The sequence below is a fragment of the Clarias gariepinus genome, chromosome 11, assembly GCF_024256425.1.
Source record: "Clarias gariepinus isolate MV-2021 ecotype Netherlands chromosome 11, CGAR_prim_01v2, whole genome shotgun sequence".
Classification (NCBI taxonomy): domain Eukaryota; kingdom Metazoa; phylum Chordata; class Actinopteri; order Siluriformes; family Clariidae; genus Clarias; species Clarias gariepinus.
Window position 1 is genome coordinate 6530586 of NC_071110.1, and position 18135 is coordinate 6548720.

At 39.9% G+C, this 18135-nt stretch overlaps 1 protein-coding gene across 1 annotated transcript in view; it reads left to right on the forward strand.

Annotated features, from left to right (window-relative positions):
• Positions 1–1300: 1300 nt before the first annotated feature.
• Positions 1301–18135, forward strand: part of frem2b (FRAS1 related extracellular matrix 2b) — a 118027-nt gene continuing 101192 nt past the window's right edge. Inside the window, exons 1-2 of the mRNA XM_053506752.1 lie at positions 1301–6299; positions 9057–9146. Coding sequence (XP_053362727.1) covers positions 1301–6299; positions 9057–9146 — 5089 coding nt within the window. The remainder of the gene's footprint in view (positions 6300–9056; positions 9147–18135) is intronic.

An 18135-nucleotide genomic window follows, 5' to 3' on the forward strand; every position in this document is an offset into this window, starting at 1 on the left:
AACCACTTACTAATTTACTCACTTAAACACTCACTCACACACTCAAAAACCACTCACTAACACACACCGACTCATTTAAAAAAACAGTCACTCACTCACTCTCTCAAACACTCACTTAAACACTCAATCACTTAAACATTCACTTACACATTTACTCATTCTCTTAATTCTTCTGTAACTATATTTAACTCTCTCTCTCTCTCTCTCTCTCTCACACACACACACACACACACACACACACACACACACTTTTTTTGATTGTTTACCATGAAATAGATCTGCTGTGGGATGCAGTGCCGTTTATACATTAATCAATTATTTATACACAATATCAGAAAATCACACCAACACCTGCGCAGTGACTTCTGAGCAAAGCAACAGCTTAAATATTTCAAGATTCTTCCACTAGAGGGAGCTGAAGCAACACTTTGAATTATTAAAAGAAACAAAAATAAACAACTTGGGTATATAAAGAACTTAAAAATAAATAATGCAAAAGAAAAGTAAACTTATAAAAGTGAAAAGAAATATATTATAATAGTTTTAAAATGTGTACATAGATTATATTAAGATGTTTACTGACTATATATCTATTGCATTGATTTAATATTGGTATTCAGATCAGGAATGTGATTTCCATTACATTAAAATTGTTAACATAGATACATTTTATGCTTTATAAAAAGCATTATAATAGCTGGATAAAAAGATTTCTTTTCTTTCCTTTAATTCTCCTTCTCATTTTATAACCGTTATTATTACGATTGTTGATATTATATTGTTTGTAATGCTTATCATTATGTTTTTGTTGTTTATCTATTTAAAAAAAAACAGTACAGATGTAATGTAAACAGTTAATGAAAAAAACAAACAAACAAACAAACAGCGAAAGTCTTTTCTGGGCTTTGATCGTAGAAAGACTTAACATTCCCTCAGAGCTCAGCGCTGTCTCTGTGTCCCGCCCTCTATCTCTCAGAGACGGTCCGCGCGTCCAATTATAAGTCAGCTCGCGCATTCCGCCACAAGGGTAAGCCAATGGGCTGGGAGGAGGGCGTGGCTTGGGTCGCCTCACTTCTTCGGGCATGAAGTTTATCCGGGAGCGCAGAAGGCGCAGGGGGAGAATGGTGCGCTTTTACGCGGACGCGTTGGCGCGCGCTTTACAACACCGCGCGGTTTTACTTCTTATTTAATCTTAATTATAATAATTATTATTTTTTTGTTCATTTCTCCTAGTTGTGCGTGTGTGGATTTTTGTGATTTCTTCTTTGGATATATCCGAGACTGTGGCTTGAACTGCACGATGGCTCAGAGCAGATCCGAGAGCGCTGTGTGGAGCTTTATTATGGCGCTGAGTTTGCTGGAGGTTTCCTACGTGCGCGGGTTCGACAGCCTGGGACTGAGCTACGGCCACAGGTCCGAGCTCTCAGAGGACGCCATACTGGTGGCCAACAACGGAATCCGGGTTCCCTTTGGCAGATCAGTGTTCATTGACCCGATTAATGATTTAGTCCTGCAGGTCCGACCTGGAGACAAGTGCACCATCACAGTCCTGGACAACGACCCATTGTCGCAGAAACCGGGTCAGCTCAGCCCTAAAAAGTTCCCATGCGAGTTCGGACCCAGTGATGTGAAATATTCCCACTTCGGATCCCGCAGTCCAGCCAAAGACAGGGTTCGACTCCAGTTAAGGTACGACACCCAGACCGACACGGTCATCATCCCGTTCATGATGGAGGTTGAAGTGATCTTCACTCAGCTGGAGATACTGATCAAAAACATGCCTCTGACGGTTGAAAAGCTTCTAGGAACAAGTAACCCTATTGACAATAAGATCCTAGAGTTCACCTATGATCGAAACATGTACCAATGTAAAGTGACCTCTCTCGCCGGAACCGGTGTCCTGCCCAGGTATGGAAAGCTTATCGATGACGGTAAATTGGGAAAAATGTTCAACTGTGATGAATTCCTCAGACTGAATGTACGTTATCGGCACACGTTTGATCAGCGCTCTCCGAACAGAGATTACATCCCCATGTATGTAGAGCTCCAAGACAAGGAGAGCAATGTCATAAAACAGGAGTTTTTCCAAATCATGGTGCGTATTAAAGAAGGAGAGGAAAACACACCACCCAAACCTAGCTTTGTCTCCATGATGATGATGGAAGTCGACCAGTTTGTCATGACCGCCATAACCCCTGACATGCTCGCCGCTGAAGATGTCGAATCTCCGTCTGACGACTTGATCTTTAACATTACCTCTCCTCTGTCGTTCGAGGAAGGCTATATCGTCAGTACAGATGATAGGAATTTACCCATTACGTCTTTCTATCAGGGAGATCTGCAAGATCTTAAAATAGCATACAAGCCCCCTTCTGAAGATTCGGATTCTGAGAGAATTTTCCAAATCGAGTTTGTGGTTGTAGATACAGAGGGAGCCGTGTCAGACCCGTTCGCGTTTATGATCGTCGTTAAGCCCATGAACACCCTGGCGCCGGTTGTGACTCGAAACACGGGCCAGCTGCTCTACGAGGGGCAGACTAGATCACTTTCTAGTTCTCAAAACCTGCAGATTAGCGACGAGGACAATTTACACGATGTCAGAGTGACAGTGATTGACGGACTGAGGCACGGCGAGCTCACAGTCATCGGCTCCGGGAGAAAATTCTTCACCGTGGCAGATCTGGATCACGGATCTGTCGTCTACCAGCATGATGGCAGTGACACTTATAGTGACAATATCATTTTCCGGATGACAGACGGCAAACATGAAGTGGAATTTCTTTTTCCTATAACCGTGGTGCCAACTGACGACGAGCCACCAATTATAAATGCCAACACAGGTTTGGTGATGTTAAAAAACCAGATGATGCCCATTTCACCTTTAATGCTCAGCGCAGCTGATATCGACTCAGAGGATTCGACTATTAAATTTGTCCTGGAGGAGCCTTTTTCAATTATAGGAGAGGTGCTGCTTCGTCAGGCGGATGCTCCGGAAGACCCGTCCACGTGGAGGTTCAATTCGGAAGACGAGATGTATGAGAAAGCAGTGACAGAGTGGCTGCAGCAAGACATTACAGACGGAAAGTTGTTTTACAGACATGTCGGCCCACATAACACCAAAACCGTTACGGATCAGTTTGTTTTCCGGGTTCAGGACGACAACGACCCGCCAAATCAGTCAGGACAGAACTCTTTCATTATCAAAATTCTCCCCGTGGATGACATCCCTCCTGAGCTTTACCCTGACACCACTTTGCAGCTGACCGTACACGAATACCAGCTCACTTTCCTCCGCAAGAAATTCTTACGCTACACCGATTTAGACTCCGAGGACAGGGATTTGAAATACACCGTCACTCAGCCGCCGAGAGACACGGATGAGAACAACCCTGTTATTCTGGGAGCCATTGTTCTCACAGAAAGCCCAAATATAGAGGTTACAGAGTTCACTCAAGCGCAGATAAATCACCATAAAATAGCATACAAGCCTCCCGATCTGGAGCTAGGGATAACTCCGCATGTAGTGCAGTTCCATTACACGGTTGAGGACACGGCAGGAAATGGTGTCGATGGTGCGTTCACGATTTTCCTGCAACCTGTTGACAACAAACCGCCCCAGATTACTAACACAGGGTTCACCGTGTTAGAACGAGGTATTCATGTAATCACACGCTCTGAGCTTGACACCACCGACCCAGACACAGACAGCACAAAGATCTCCTTTACGCTCACTCAACCTCCTTTACATGGCAAGATACAGTACATGTTCACTGATCTGACCAAAGGGGATTCGTTCAAACTTGACGATATTTCTCAAGGCAGGATCTCCTATTCCCACAACGGAGACGAGTCGACTAATGAATTCTTTCAACTTGACGTGAGCGACGGCGTCCATGTTGTCACTATTACCATTAAGATAAATGTGAAGCTTATTGATGACGAAACTCCCACCATAACCCTTCCAGAAGGCACGATCGGCTCCTATATTGACGTCTTGGAAAACGGAGCTACTGAAATCACAGCTAACGTTATTCAGGGACGAGATGAAGACACAGATGACCTGAGGTTGACCTTTATAGTCGAGGATCCGCCAGTTCTTGGTGAAATACTGGTCAACGGCATACCGGCCAACAGATTCACCCAAGCCGACATCATAAGTGGATTTGTCGTGTACGCACACACGAGTGGAGAGATTGGCCTTACTACAAAAGAGGACTTTTTTAACTTGACCCTGACGGATATGTCTGATGAGTGGACTGTAGGCGGCAATAAAATCAAGGGTGTTCGAGTACACGTAACCATCCTGCCAATAGACAGCCAGTCTCCTCAGGTGTTTGTCGGCCACCAGTTCAACGTTGTCGAAGGTGAAAAAAATGTCATCCAAATAGCCCACATAAGCGCTTCCGATATTGACACTCCTAACGATGACTTGCTGTGTACAATCATTGTTCAGCCCACATCTGGCTACTTGGAGAACATCTCACCTGCTCCAGGATCAGAGAAATCCAGGTCTGGAACTGCTATCAGCGCGTTCACCATCAAAGACATCAAACAAAATCATATCTATTATGTGCAAAGCATTCATAAAGGAGTGGAGCCCGTGGAGGACAGGTTCACTTTCAGGTGCTCAGATGGAATAAATTTTTCTGAGATACACTTTTTTCCTATCGTGATTATACCATCTAATGACGAAAAGCCCGAGATCCATATGAGAGAGTTTGTAGTAATGGAAGGCATGAACGTCGTCATTGACACTCCTATATTGAATGGTGTCGATGCGGATGTTCCAACAGACGAGCTGACATTTATTGTTACTAAACCTCCAAAACATGGTTTCATTATAAATCAGTTGACCACTGGTACTATTCCTGTAACCAACTTTACTCTAGACCAGATAAGAGAGGCTTCTAGCATTGTTTATGAGCATGACGATTCAGAAACCACCGAAGACAGTTTTAAAATTCTTCTCACTGATGGTAAATTTACCGTGGAAAAGACTGTCATAATTATGGTTATCCCAGTGGATGACGAAACACCAAGGATGGCTATCAACGACGGCCTTGAAATAGAGATAGGAGAAATCAAGGAAATCACCAACAAAGTTTTAAAAGCCACCGATCTGGATACAAACGACAGCACACTGACTTATGTTATCCGATATGGTCCCAATCAGGGAATACTACAAAAAAGGACACCGGTTGGAACGCTCCAAAACATAACCGTTGGAATGAATTTCACACAGAGTGACATTGATGAAAATTTGATTATATACGTCCATAACGGACAGGAAGGAATACGCGACCTCATAAAATTTGACGTCACGGATGGCATCAATCCTTTGATTGACAGGTACTTCTATGTAACAATCGGTGGAATAGATATGGTGTTCCCTGAAGTTATCAGCAAAGGCGTTTCTCTTAAGGAAGGCGGCAGAGTGACTCTGAACACGGACCTGCTCAGCACCAGTGATCTCAACAGCCCAGACGAGCACTTGGTCTTCACCATCACTCGAGCTCCAGTCAGAGGTCACCTGGAGTGCACTGATTCGCCAGGCATGCCCATCAGCTCCTTCACCCAGCTCCAACTGGCTGGAAGCAAGATCTACTACATCCACACCGCAGATGACGAGGTTAAAATGGACAGCTTCGAGTTTGAAGTGACGGACGGGTACAATCCGGTGTTTCGCACTTTCCGGATTTCCATAACGGACGTGGACAACAAGAAGCCTGTGGTCACGATCCACGGCTTGGTCGTTAACGAAGGGAAGAGCAAGCTAATCACTCCGTTTGAGTTAACCGTGGAGGATCGTGACACAGTCGACCGACACCTAAAGTTCACCATCACTCAGGTGCCCATTCATGGAAAGCTGCTGTTCAACAACACCCGAACCATCACATCCTTCACCAAGCAGGATCTCAACGAGAACATGATCAGCTACAAGCATGACGGGACCGAGTCTGCTTACGACAGCTTTTCGTTCTTTGTCACAGACGGAACTCATTCTGACTTTTACGTTTTTCCTGATACAGTTTTTGAGACTCGTAAGCCCCAGGTGATGAAAATCACAATTCTTTCTGTAGACAACGGTATTCCGCAGATTGTCGTCAACAAGGGTGGGACGGCCTTGAAAACGCTGCCCGGTGGTCACCTAGGACTTGTGATCACAAGTAAAGCACTGAAGGCCGAGGACAGAGACAGTTCCCATGGAGCTGTGACCTTTAGAGTAACAGTAGGCGCGGCACACGGCTACCTCATCGACCTGGGCAAGGGAAATGCCACCATTACCACATTTACTCAAGGTAAAATATTTACAATTTCTAAATGCATCACAGTTAGCACAGTTTTATATATATACATACAATTTGTTCTCTGGTTTATAAGTAGAATTAAAGCAGCTGATTTGATGCCCAAATGTGATATTTAATTTTAATGTTGTAAAATGTTTTAAACTTTCCCCCACCCATTATTAAATAATTGATGTACGGACACGCATTGTCCACTTGCTCAAGTGTCCACACTTACTTATCTATTTATTTATCTATCTATCTGTTTATTTCAATTGTATTTATATAGCATTTTAATAAATAACATTGGCACAGAGCAGCTTTACAGGAAGAAAAGTTTAAAAGATATGAATGTAAAAAAAAAAGTAAATAAAGTATTATCAATATGTCCCTAACAATCAATTTGGAGGTCATGGGATCAAAGTAAAACTCCATGAGATGACATGAGGATGAAACTGTCAGAGGAACCAGATTTAAAAGAGGATCTGAGTGATACAGTATAGTAAGAACATAAATTAAACCCATTCTGGGTTATAAGATCTGAAAGGTTAAAAGTTAAGTTAAGCCTTTATTACTCACATATACATTACTATACAGTAAAATTCTTCATTCACTTTATTAAAGGGTTAACAATGGCAACCTGTTGCAGTTGGGGCTTGAACCCACAACCTTCCGATGAGTGCCTTAACCCTCTGGAGTTTAACAAGCAATGCATTTTTATTAACATGAGGCCCACCTTGTTGAGGTTCCCTACTGTTAATTGGTGGAGACTTAAGTACAAAATTATACAATCACACATAAGAGATCACATTTTTCCTGTTCTCATGTTTAAACATTAACCCGAAGCACTTGACCCGTATCTGCAGGATTTAACACAGTACAGTGTGCTCCTGCCGCATAATAAATACATACACAGGTGTTTCTTTTAAAGTGGACAGTGAGTGTAATAAAAAAAAATCCTTTAGAATAATATATAATGTATCATAGAAATGTCTTCCACAATTATATCATGACATTTTTTTTCTTACACCCAAGATGAACGGTTGTGCCAAGGTTAAGTGGAAAATATCTATAAAGTCAAATTTTCTAGGGTTAACGTTAGTTTGAATAGTTTGAATCTATTGACCTGGTTGCTTAGAGATGTGTGTATCCTATTCTTGCGTGACGCAACGTATAAAACTTGAAACATCCCTAATATACAGCTTTGGATATGGAGGCGAAGCTCTAGGGAGAGCATCGGTTTTAAGTGCATTAAAAAATCAAGTGCTTTCTTGCCTAATACCCAGCTTTTTCTCGAAGAATGAATAAATAATGAATCGATGTAATATACCTTTAACTGAGTATAAAGAGAATAACGAAAAACAAATGATAAAAATCATTTCGTTTTGCTCCTGCCTGCGAGGTTGGAAGTCTTGTATAATTCTAGTTAATTCCTGTTATTAAATGATCTATAAGGGTATATACTGTAACGAGTTTTAGGCCAAGCAGTCATACCAATCATACGTCCAGGCAAACAAAGCTTTTCTTCCAGCAAAAAAATTGTAACTAGATAATTGAGCCAACCACTACATCTCCTTTTTCTCAGCATTTTCTTTTAATATTTTAAGGGCATCTCACCCCTTCTGAGTAAAAAGCCACAGTAAATAAAATTGCTGCTCCCTTGTGGGTATTAGGAAATGCTAGACTTACATTTTTATAAGCTTTTCCCCTTTAGAGAAACAGTTTTTTGCCATCAAATAATAATGGTGACCTGGGCTGTAAATACAACACTTTTTTTTTTTTCTTCTTCTAAAATGCCCAGGCTCCAAAGTCTCACCTCATAAGAAGGTTAAAAAACAAAATGATAAAGACTTTTAGACCAGTGGGAGACTTGCTGTTGTTTATGGACCCTGTCATTCTGAAAGCAATGAATATGTCAAGTTTTATAATATAAAGTCTTGTATTTTATAAATAATAAATTAAAATCATGTCACGAAACACAGGCATGGCAAAATACACTCACGGACTATTGATAGTTCCAAGTGAGGTTTACCATACAGTATATTCATTGCCTTTGTGCATGAAATGGTGCCATGCTATATACCCTAGGATCAAAGTAGTGATTCAGAACTACAGTACTTATACTGTATTTTCATCTGAGATGCGAATAAGTTGATGATAAAGAGAACTTTCACAGTTTGACTTGTATGAGATTACTCACCCCTCATTTCTTAATATTTAATTTAAATACATAAAGTAAATAAAAGAAATGGAGACACGTGTTTTACTGCGACAGGCTGCAAAATTCCCAAAGATACAATTTAAAAATTGGTTGTTTATGTACCAACCTTAGCAGCAGCCTCATTTCCCCTCTCGTCTGTTCCAACCCGACTCAGCATTCAGCATCACCAGTGTACTAATCACCGGCCTGATCATCTGTTATCATCTACACCTGTTTCTCACTGGTTCATGCCTTAAATTAGATGTTTTTTTTAAATGCTTGAACAATTCATAGGTCACTGTGTGTGGCTTAATGCACAAAAACATATATATGAAACTGTTCAGGTACAGAAACAGGACTTAAATTAGAGCCAAAAACTTGCCAAAAGTGTGACCCAAAAAAGTCTTTCAGGAAGCCTGAAAAACTTTTTCTCAAGACTTCATTAAAAATACAAGACGGTCTGTCTCTTTGGAAGCAAAATATGAAGAAATGAGGGAGGTCAAGACTTTTGCACAGAACTGTTCATATATACTTACACTCATTTTATTTTTATTTGCTCATCTCTCCTCTAGCTGACATTGATGACATGCACATATGCTACGTTCTTCGAAATGGAGACAATGCTACCAGTGACATCTTCCATTTCTCCATTGAAGACAACGGTAAGAGATTGTCTAATACTATTTATTCATGTTGGCTGAGGTTAAGAGGCAAGGATTGTACACAGTTTTCAGTGATTTCTCTCTCTCTCTCACATTTTGACAGTCGCTCTCGCTGTTATTGTGAACATGTAAACAGATGGGTTTTATTTCTAGCAAGTAAACTCTAGGACAGGGATCATCAACTGGTTTATTGAGGTCTGGTTTCAGCCTCGGCAAGATATTTGATTTGATGTAATCAAGTATGTGAAAAACGTACTCTAGCAAAGCTGACAAAAAAAAATGAATGGCTGTAGATCTGTGACTTCTTTGGATTGCTAAAGTTTGCTAAACATATGCCAGCTTGACTTTTGAAACCAATCTATGCATTTATGTAAAATATTTAGCTTAGGGCTGCAAGGTGTTGGTGGCCTAGTGGTTGGTTTCTTGTCTGCTGGAGGGATAGTCTGGGTTCATGACCCAGCTAGAGCCTTGAAAACAACCGCTGGGGGTGCTGGGTACCGTTAGAGCTGAATATTAATATAGTAGTAATAATAATAATAATGATAGAGGGTTGCATCAGGAAGGGCCTCTAGTGGAAAAAAAGCAAAGCTTAGTGAGTTACTAAGGTTTTGACCCCCAAATTTTAAAAGTAACCCCAAACTGCACAAAGTGAAAATATAAGGAAGAGATTTCATCCAAGATTGCTGCCGAACCATCCTCCCACCCCCAAAGCAAAATTCCTAACTTTCTAAATGTTACTGTGGTTAGCAATCCTGTGTAAGTTTAACTCGGTTACATAAATAACCGTTTGTCACGTGTTTTAAACCAAGTCATTTGGCAAAGAACTGAAAACAGTGAGGATTGTGGGTGACACAAACTTTCATTACTGTTTGCTTTATGTTTTCATGCAAAACTTAAGAAGAAATGTTAAACACCAAACATGGCTGAGTTCAAACAATTTAAATGTTCAAAGGAATTTTTTTTCATCTTGTCCAAAAAAGTAAAGAAAAAATAAGTGATTTCTTTAAGGACCTCAAATAATTTCTAAAAAGGTTGCTGTTTGTTGTTTATGAAAAAGAGGTCTTGAAGGTCTTCTTTAAGGATCCATTGGAAATACAGTGTTATTAGGCTCCTAAAATGGTTCTTACAGGGTTCTTTAAGGAGGTGGTAGATACATTATGGGCCAGAGTTTCCTAAAATGGAAGCACAAGGAAGCTGCACGGTGTTCCAGTGGAGGTTTTACTGTATATACATCATCAAGCAATTTTTGCAAGTTGTTGGAACTTGATTAGAAAAGTATTCATTATAGGTTCTTTGGATAATAAATTCTTTTATCCTCAAATGGTTTTAGCTGATCAGTTTTTTTTTAAATGGTTAGCACTGTCGCCTTGCACCTCCAGGGTCCGGGTTCGATTCCCTTCTCTGTGTTTGCATGTTCTCTCCATTCTTGGTGGGTTTTCTCTGGGTACTCTGGTTTCCTCCCCCCCGTAGTGTGTGAATGAGTGTGTATGTGTGTATGCCCTGCAATGGATTGGCATCCTGTCCAGGGTGTACCCTGCCTCCTGCCCTAAGACTCCTGGGATAGGCTCCAGGTCCCTGCGACCCTAAATACAGGATGAAGCGGTATAGACAGTGAGTGAGTGAGTGAGGTTTTTTGGGCTGGGGCGATTTGGGGATTGTGGTGTGGCTTAAGGTACAATGTTTGTAATTCCATTGTGTTTTACAGCACCTAATTATTTATACATTTATTTATTTTTTCCATGCTCTGGTATGTTTGGTAGGAAGGTAGTACAAATGAATTTTTCCAGCTTGAGATGAATTAAGTAAAGATTTTTTTTTTTTTGACTAAGGTACTGTAAAAGCCATGCACTTTAAATCTTTTCATGTCAGTCTTCACTTTTTAGACTTTTCTCCTGCTAGAGTCACTCTGTGCATTTTGTTCCTGTCTAGCATACTTGAAAACCTTAAAAGCCTACCACTTTCAGGGTAGAAGTAATGGGGTGCTTCTATAAGTGGCTTTTTTTTGTAGACATTGTTGATGGCATTAAAGTTTAGGCCTACCTCCTGCTATGATTGTCCAAGAACAAACACCATTTTTTTTTCTCTTTTTCTTTCTGAGCAATGTGAGCTCGGTATTGAGAGGTGCTGAGCGTGTTCTGGCCTCCCACCACTCAAATCATCTAACGGTACCAGTAACTGCAGTGGGATTAGCAGGTAGCCTAGTTGTTTTGAGAAACGCCGTTTTCGTGAATCCTTTTCATGTCCTTTGCTGAAAACCTCCCTCTGTATGCATATGCATGTATTTACTTCCTGACTGTCACAAAAGGCCTTGTGTCTTTGCAGAATTTGGCACAGACTGCATGCGACAGTAAATCTGGCACAAGAACAGTGAGTTAAAGTGTGTTCATACACTTATTTTCCTGAGCGGGCTCAAATTTAATGACGCAAACTTAATTATAAATCCTAAGGATGTTTTTTTTTTTTGTGCCTTTTCATAATTAATATTCAGCTTAGGCAAGCCACAGCTCAACTTCATAGTAATGGTCCAGTCGCTTGATTCAAAAAGAGGCCTGTAAGATCAAAGGCTTTTAGATAAAAAGGCTTTCAGGTGAAGTATAATAATAATAATGATAATGATAATGATAAAAAAAAGCCTGTCAAGTTGTTTTAAAGCCTTCTTTAATGGTAAGCTTCCTCCTTTAAGAGAGAGGATCACATCTGCACTACTCGTGTGGATTAGCCATGATAGGATCAGGAGGATTAGCACACAGCAGGACCCTAAAGAATATGTTTAGCGCCGGCTCTCTGATGAGTGTCTGTATCTTCCCCCTGGGATGTCTAGCTTGTGAGCAGGACTAAAACGGCCACCCCCACCTGCACCGCTTATTCAATGAGTGCAAAGGCATTTCGGAGAGGCCCGAACATGCAAACCACCCTGAGTGTGACCTCATGCGGGGTCGACCCGCACATACCTGGGCTACTTATCACTCAGCTTTATAGGTGGGCCGTAGTGAAGCTTTCTTCATGCTTTATTGCTCGCTAATGACCTCAGCCTAACTGGTGAATGCATGGTCACGCCGCTTTTTCAGTTATATCATTGTTGTCTCAAGACACTAATAATATACTTGTGCTACTTCTGGTGCTGGAAACCAATCCATGCTTTCCTGCTCCATATGTGGATATAAAATTCTCTCATTCTAGCCACAAATCAGAGCTTGTGTGTTTCAGGTACTTGCAAGAGGAGTGATTTTGTCACTGAACGAGCCAAGTTATTTTAAAGATTCTGGATTTTGATTCTGTTTATGTATGAAGTGGGACAAGGAGGATGCTTTTTACTTGCGTTTGCATTGAAATGAATTTGAGATATTGCACATAAATCATTAACATTAGTACTGTTAGATTTTTAATTAATAATGTTAATGTTAATGAACACTTATTTAAAAATTTGGCTTGATAAAAGACTAAAATTTAACATTTTTTAAATTATTAATGAATATTGAATGTCAAGTTTTACAGTATATATACTGTATAATATATATACTAATATACATCCATTATATATACTTAATACAAACTCAGATTCTTTCTTTAGTAGAATCATAGCTAAAAAAAAAAAGTTAGAGATTTCCATATTATGTATGGTATAAAATATCTGAATATTTTGAATATTAAAATGCATGAGATTAAAGTTAATGTGGTACCTCCTCAGTTATGGGTTCGAATCTCACCTCCTGTCTGTTTGCATGGAGTTTGTATGATCTTCCACTGCTTATTAGGTTTTCTTCGGGTACACTGGTTCCCTCCAGCAACCCAATAGGTTGGCACTCTATTCAAAGTCGATCCCGGTCTTGTCCTCTAGGACACCCTATACCCATATCCCATACCTTTATCGCTTATCCTACACAGGATAAGTGATGAAGAGGAATGGATAGAGTTTGTTAAAATGCTGTGCAAACTAATAAACTGAAAAAAAAAAAGAAAGAAAAAAAAGAAAAATATTTTTATTATTGTTTTTATTTAAGGGCAGCGTTAGAAAGCCTGGTGTTATGATACCTAGGCACAGGCGTGTTCTGTCATTTTCTTGCTGCCAAAAACTCTCTGCTGTGGGCTGAGAGCTGTACCACTCAAGAAGAAGAGGAGGTGGGAGGGTGTTGTGAGTGCGGCTTGGCGCCGGAGCCTACCGCAGCATTGTTCAGCTGCAGTTGTTAAAAGACCTTGATAAATACTGCTGTTTTATTTCTTTACTTGTGAGGATTGTGGGAATTGTTTGTGTCAGTGCACGCTCGTAAACCACCTTCACGTGGCTGTAAAGAAAAAATTGAAAGAGGCAAAAAATGCCAAATAAAAAAAAGCCTAAAGTAACTGCCTCTCTTTTTTCCCCTGCTTTTTATTTGAGTGCAGTGTGTGTGTGCGTGTGCACACATTTGCATCATTTATATATATATATATATATATATATATATATATATATATATATATATATATATATATATATATATAGGTGTTTTTAAATATATTTCTGTTGTGATGGTCCAAATATTGCTAGTTTTTCAAAAAGTGTTTAGATTGTTAAAATCTAGCACTTTGTATATCATTTATCATGAACTGATCATATTACACCATATTAATATTATTATTATTATTAATAGTAGTAATACCCGACATCATCAGGAAGCACTACATACAGTACGTGATCAAGGTGAACTGTGATCTTTTGTATTTCGGCTCAACTCAAACGTTACAAAAGCTAAATGAAACACAAATTGCCTGAAATTTATGTTGACACTTACGGACATCCTTTGAAGTTTTCATATCGTACTGCATCCTCGGTTCAGTCTTCGGTTACAGACTCTGGTCTCCAGTGGGGTTTTTCAGGTTTCTTCAGGTTCTCTGGATTCTTCACACCTCCCAAACTCATCCCAGTTGGTAGATTTGTGACTTGCCCCTACAGTAGGTGTGAATCAGTGTGAATCTAAGAACTTGCCAAAATGCAAACCATGACTTTTTATCCATGATTTTGTTTTCTGGAAATTTTACTCTGATTTAATATCAGATCTAACAGATTCCCTATCGTAGGCCGTGCAAACTGGACTATAACTGTGAAAGAAAAGAATCATGGATGTGATAACCTGGTGATTCAGTACATTCAGGTCATCAGCTGACTTTATTTTATTGCCTCATAACGTTGCTGAGTCTAGACCTGAGTGACTGAAGCAACCCCAGATCATACCACTGTCTCCAGAGGCTTGTACAGTGGACACTGTGCATGATGGGTGCATCGCTTCATTCGCTTCCCTACTTACCCTGACGTGTCCATCACTCTGGAATAGGGTCAATCTGGACTCATTAGACCACATGACGTTTTTCTATTGCTCCAAAGTTTTAATCTTCATACTCTTAGCAAATTAAAGCCTTTTTTCTGATGAGTCGTACTAACCAGCGGTTTTATGACCACACAGCTGTTGAGTCCCAATCATCACATTGTGTGTGTATATGAAAATGCTAGTGCTTTCACTGTTTATAGCTCCGGTTTTACTGCACAAAGGGTTTTGATAATGTGTTGCTGGGTTCTTAATCCAGATCCGGGATTTCAAATCTCCTTAGTTGTTTTCTTTGCTCGATTATTAGACCCTTCTGAAATGGTGACTATTTTATTTTACGACCAGGCAGTGTACTGTGCTGTATATTATAAGGATTCTTTAATGGTAGGCTTGCGATTAGAAAATAATAATGTTCTGCTAATGTCATTCATCAATACAAACCAGGTTGGTGCAGGGGAAAAAAAAAAAAAATAAAAATAAAAAATGCGTATAAGATATTGCCACTATTCCAAACTGTCCTAAGAGTTTCATGTCATCGCATTATTGGTTGCTGTCAGACTAGTGTCGTTCTTAGCAGCGGTTACACTCTGAGATGTTAATACAAACCCAGCTCAACCTCATAACGATTGAGTAGTCGTGGCATTTAAAGTCATGACCAGGCTGTGTACGTTCAAGCAATCCAACTGTCTGCAGGAGAAAAGTTACTCAATAGAGAATGAACAATGACCAAATAAAAGAGTCACCCCGAGTCAGCAAGAATACAGGAGGCAGAGCGAGTGTGTGGCTGGCCGGCCATGCAGTGGTCTCAGGATAATACATTCCATGTGCATTAAATGGTAAGGTTTTTTTTTTCCTCCTTTTTTCCCCTGGTGAGCACTCTATGAGTTGTAACGAGTACAGACTAGCTAGCAGGTACAAGTGGAGTGTAAACAGACCAGAGGGTTTCCTGAGACATCAGCACCTCTCCATCAGACTGCAAACAAATCTGAGTGAATGCCTGTCAGCGCTAACGTGACCGCAAACATCTCAAACTCCATGCTATGTCTAACATCCCGTTAATATCAGGCTTGTATTAGGTACCAGGTGAGCCTGAAGTTTTGGCTTGATTTAAAACATATATACGATTATCCAATATCTGTGTAAAAAAAACAACTACTATGAATTAGTCTAATTAACGCCACAATACCGCCCGATACTGTCTAACTGCACGTAATCAGTATATTGTGAACTTAATCCTGTGTAGCATCCAGCAACAAGTCACTGTGTATGAGCTGTTACTATAGAAACGGTAATGTATTGCAGTGAGTGTATTTATATAGAGATCTTATCAAAAGTGAACAACATCATGGTCAGCCATGCGTTTTTTGTTGTTGTTCCTGCTCATAACTGAGTTAGCACTACTGTTCTTCATGTTTTGATAATGCATAGTATTGGTTTCAGTAGTCTCCTTAGTTGTTTTCTTTGCTTCATGCAGTCCGTTTTTGAACTGTGGCCTTTTTTGGCCAGTCAGTAAGTATTGTAACATCGACATTTGACTGATGTTAGAAACAATTTCGAGAACATGCATACTTTGGTACTGTATGTGCATTTGGCTCAAACTTAATGTTTATGGGAATTGGTTTATGGTCCAGAATTTCAGATGTGAAAAATATGATTTGAACTCTAGAATCTACTGTACACTACATTACAAACATCTGATATTTGCCTGTTCTGCAATTTGCTGCATTATACTGTGGAGGCGATAAGAAATAATCAATTAAAATTAATTATTAATACAATAAATCAAATGCATCTTTTTTGACAAAATTATCATCTCAGATATTGCATATCTCAACATAAAACTTTATTTTTTATTTTCAGTATAATATGCATTATAATATAAATGCGGGCTGTTAGTAGTAGTAGTGTTTGAATTGTATAATTTGGTTTAAAATGTAATCATTTTCCTTATCATATATTTTAAAAGCAGTATTTAATGAACGCTTAATTAAATAACCAAGAAATTAATCAGAAAATAATTAAAAAGAAAGTCCTTATAACGTAACCTTATTTTATAAACCTGTTCCAAACTGAGCTAAATATAACAAATCACAAAAAAAAAAAAACACATCATCTAAGACTTTTAGTAAAATTTAGGTGATGGTTATACTGTATATGGTAAGATATCTTGACTTCTATTTTTTTAATAAAAAGTTTTATCCACTGTACTTCTGTACATGCTGTATTTTGGTGCATTTCTTGGAATTATCATACTAAATATCTCAGACTATCACTTTCACTTTTTTACAAAACGATTCATTTCCCTTGAGTGTTTAAGATCCTTATGTCTTTATGTTTGTATTTCTGTGCTTTAAATGGGAAGAGAATAGGATGTTTTTCTTTTGCTGAAATTCGTCCTTTATTTCCTTTATTTCTTGGCCTTGGTTGAAAGAAAAAGCAGCATGCTGGGCCTTGAAAAGTGCCAATGGAGTGGGATTAGCTGAAAAACAGGAGATGACAGATTGTAATCTTGGAGGCAGGATGGTTTGTGATGTCGCTTGTGAGACGTGTCAGTGTTGAAGACGTGGGTAAATTCAATAAGCTCGCTCCTTTGACCAGAATGATCCCTCATGCCTGTGGTCAGGTCCTGCTCTCTGGCTTAAAGAAAGGTCTTGGAGGGTCATTTTTTTTGTGTGTGTGTGTGTGTGTGTCCTGTGTGGACATTCTAGCCTGCGGCGCTCTCTTGACGTGTTTGTCTAACTGAGCGTCTGTGCCCTGGGAGCAGAGCTTACCTGAGTACACACAAGTCATGGAATCGAGTAGTTGTTGTTTTGCAGTGCTTAGAGGCACGGCCTGTCTCCACATCCTTAATCCACTCTGGAGACGTCCCCGCTGACAGATTCCACTCATGCTCCCTGTACCCTGTGCTTTGTTTCCCATTCCTGCTGTCATGCTTTGTCTTTCCTTCTCTGTCTCTGTCCTCCCTTTGTCCGTTTCTCTACCTGCCTGAGCCTCCTGGCTCTCACGGCTAGGATGGCAAACGTCCCACCTTAAATAAGTTCATGTAGTTTTAATTAAAAAGCATTTTTGATCCTGGTTTATTTATTTATTTATTCCTGTTATGACCCAGTTTTTTTTTTCCTCGTGTAGTCCTCAACTTGTTTACTTGTGAGCAGATGCAGTAAACATCCAGATCTGAAGGATGAAGACGAAAATGTGGAAGTGACGATCCACTTTCCCTGTCGCTATCATTTTCATGTCCAGAGTGCAGTGTGTTATTATTGCGTATGGACACACCGGAGCTGTTCAGGTCACTGTGAAGTGCAATTTGCCTTAAAACACGGCTCTTCAAACTGGCAGTCAAAGCCTCTCTCTGCTCTCTCATGCTATTATAGCAGCAAGAGCTGTTGATGGCCCAACTTTCTGAATGTATGTGATGATGTTGGTAATTATAGTAATAGAGTTAGCATGATGACCTTTTTTTTTTTCCCTGAAACCAAAACGGATACCATTGCTTCATATTGAATTAAATTAATTGATGTATACATTAAATAAATGGGAAGAAAGGTTTGACAGTTACAGGCTGCAATGTTCAGGGTCAAGGGTTCGATCCCAGCCTCGGGTCTGTGTGCCTGGAGTGTGCATGTTCTCCATGTTCTCCTGCTTTGTTGGTTTCCTCCGTGTACTCTGGTTTCCTCCCACAATTCAAA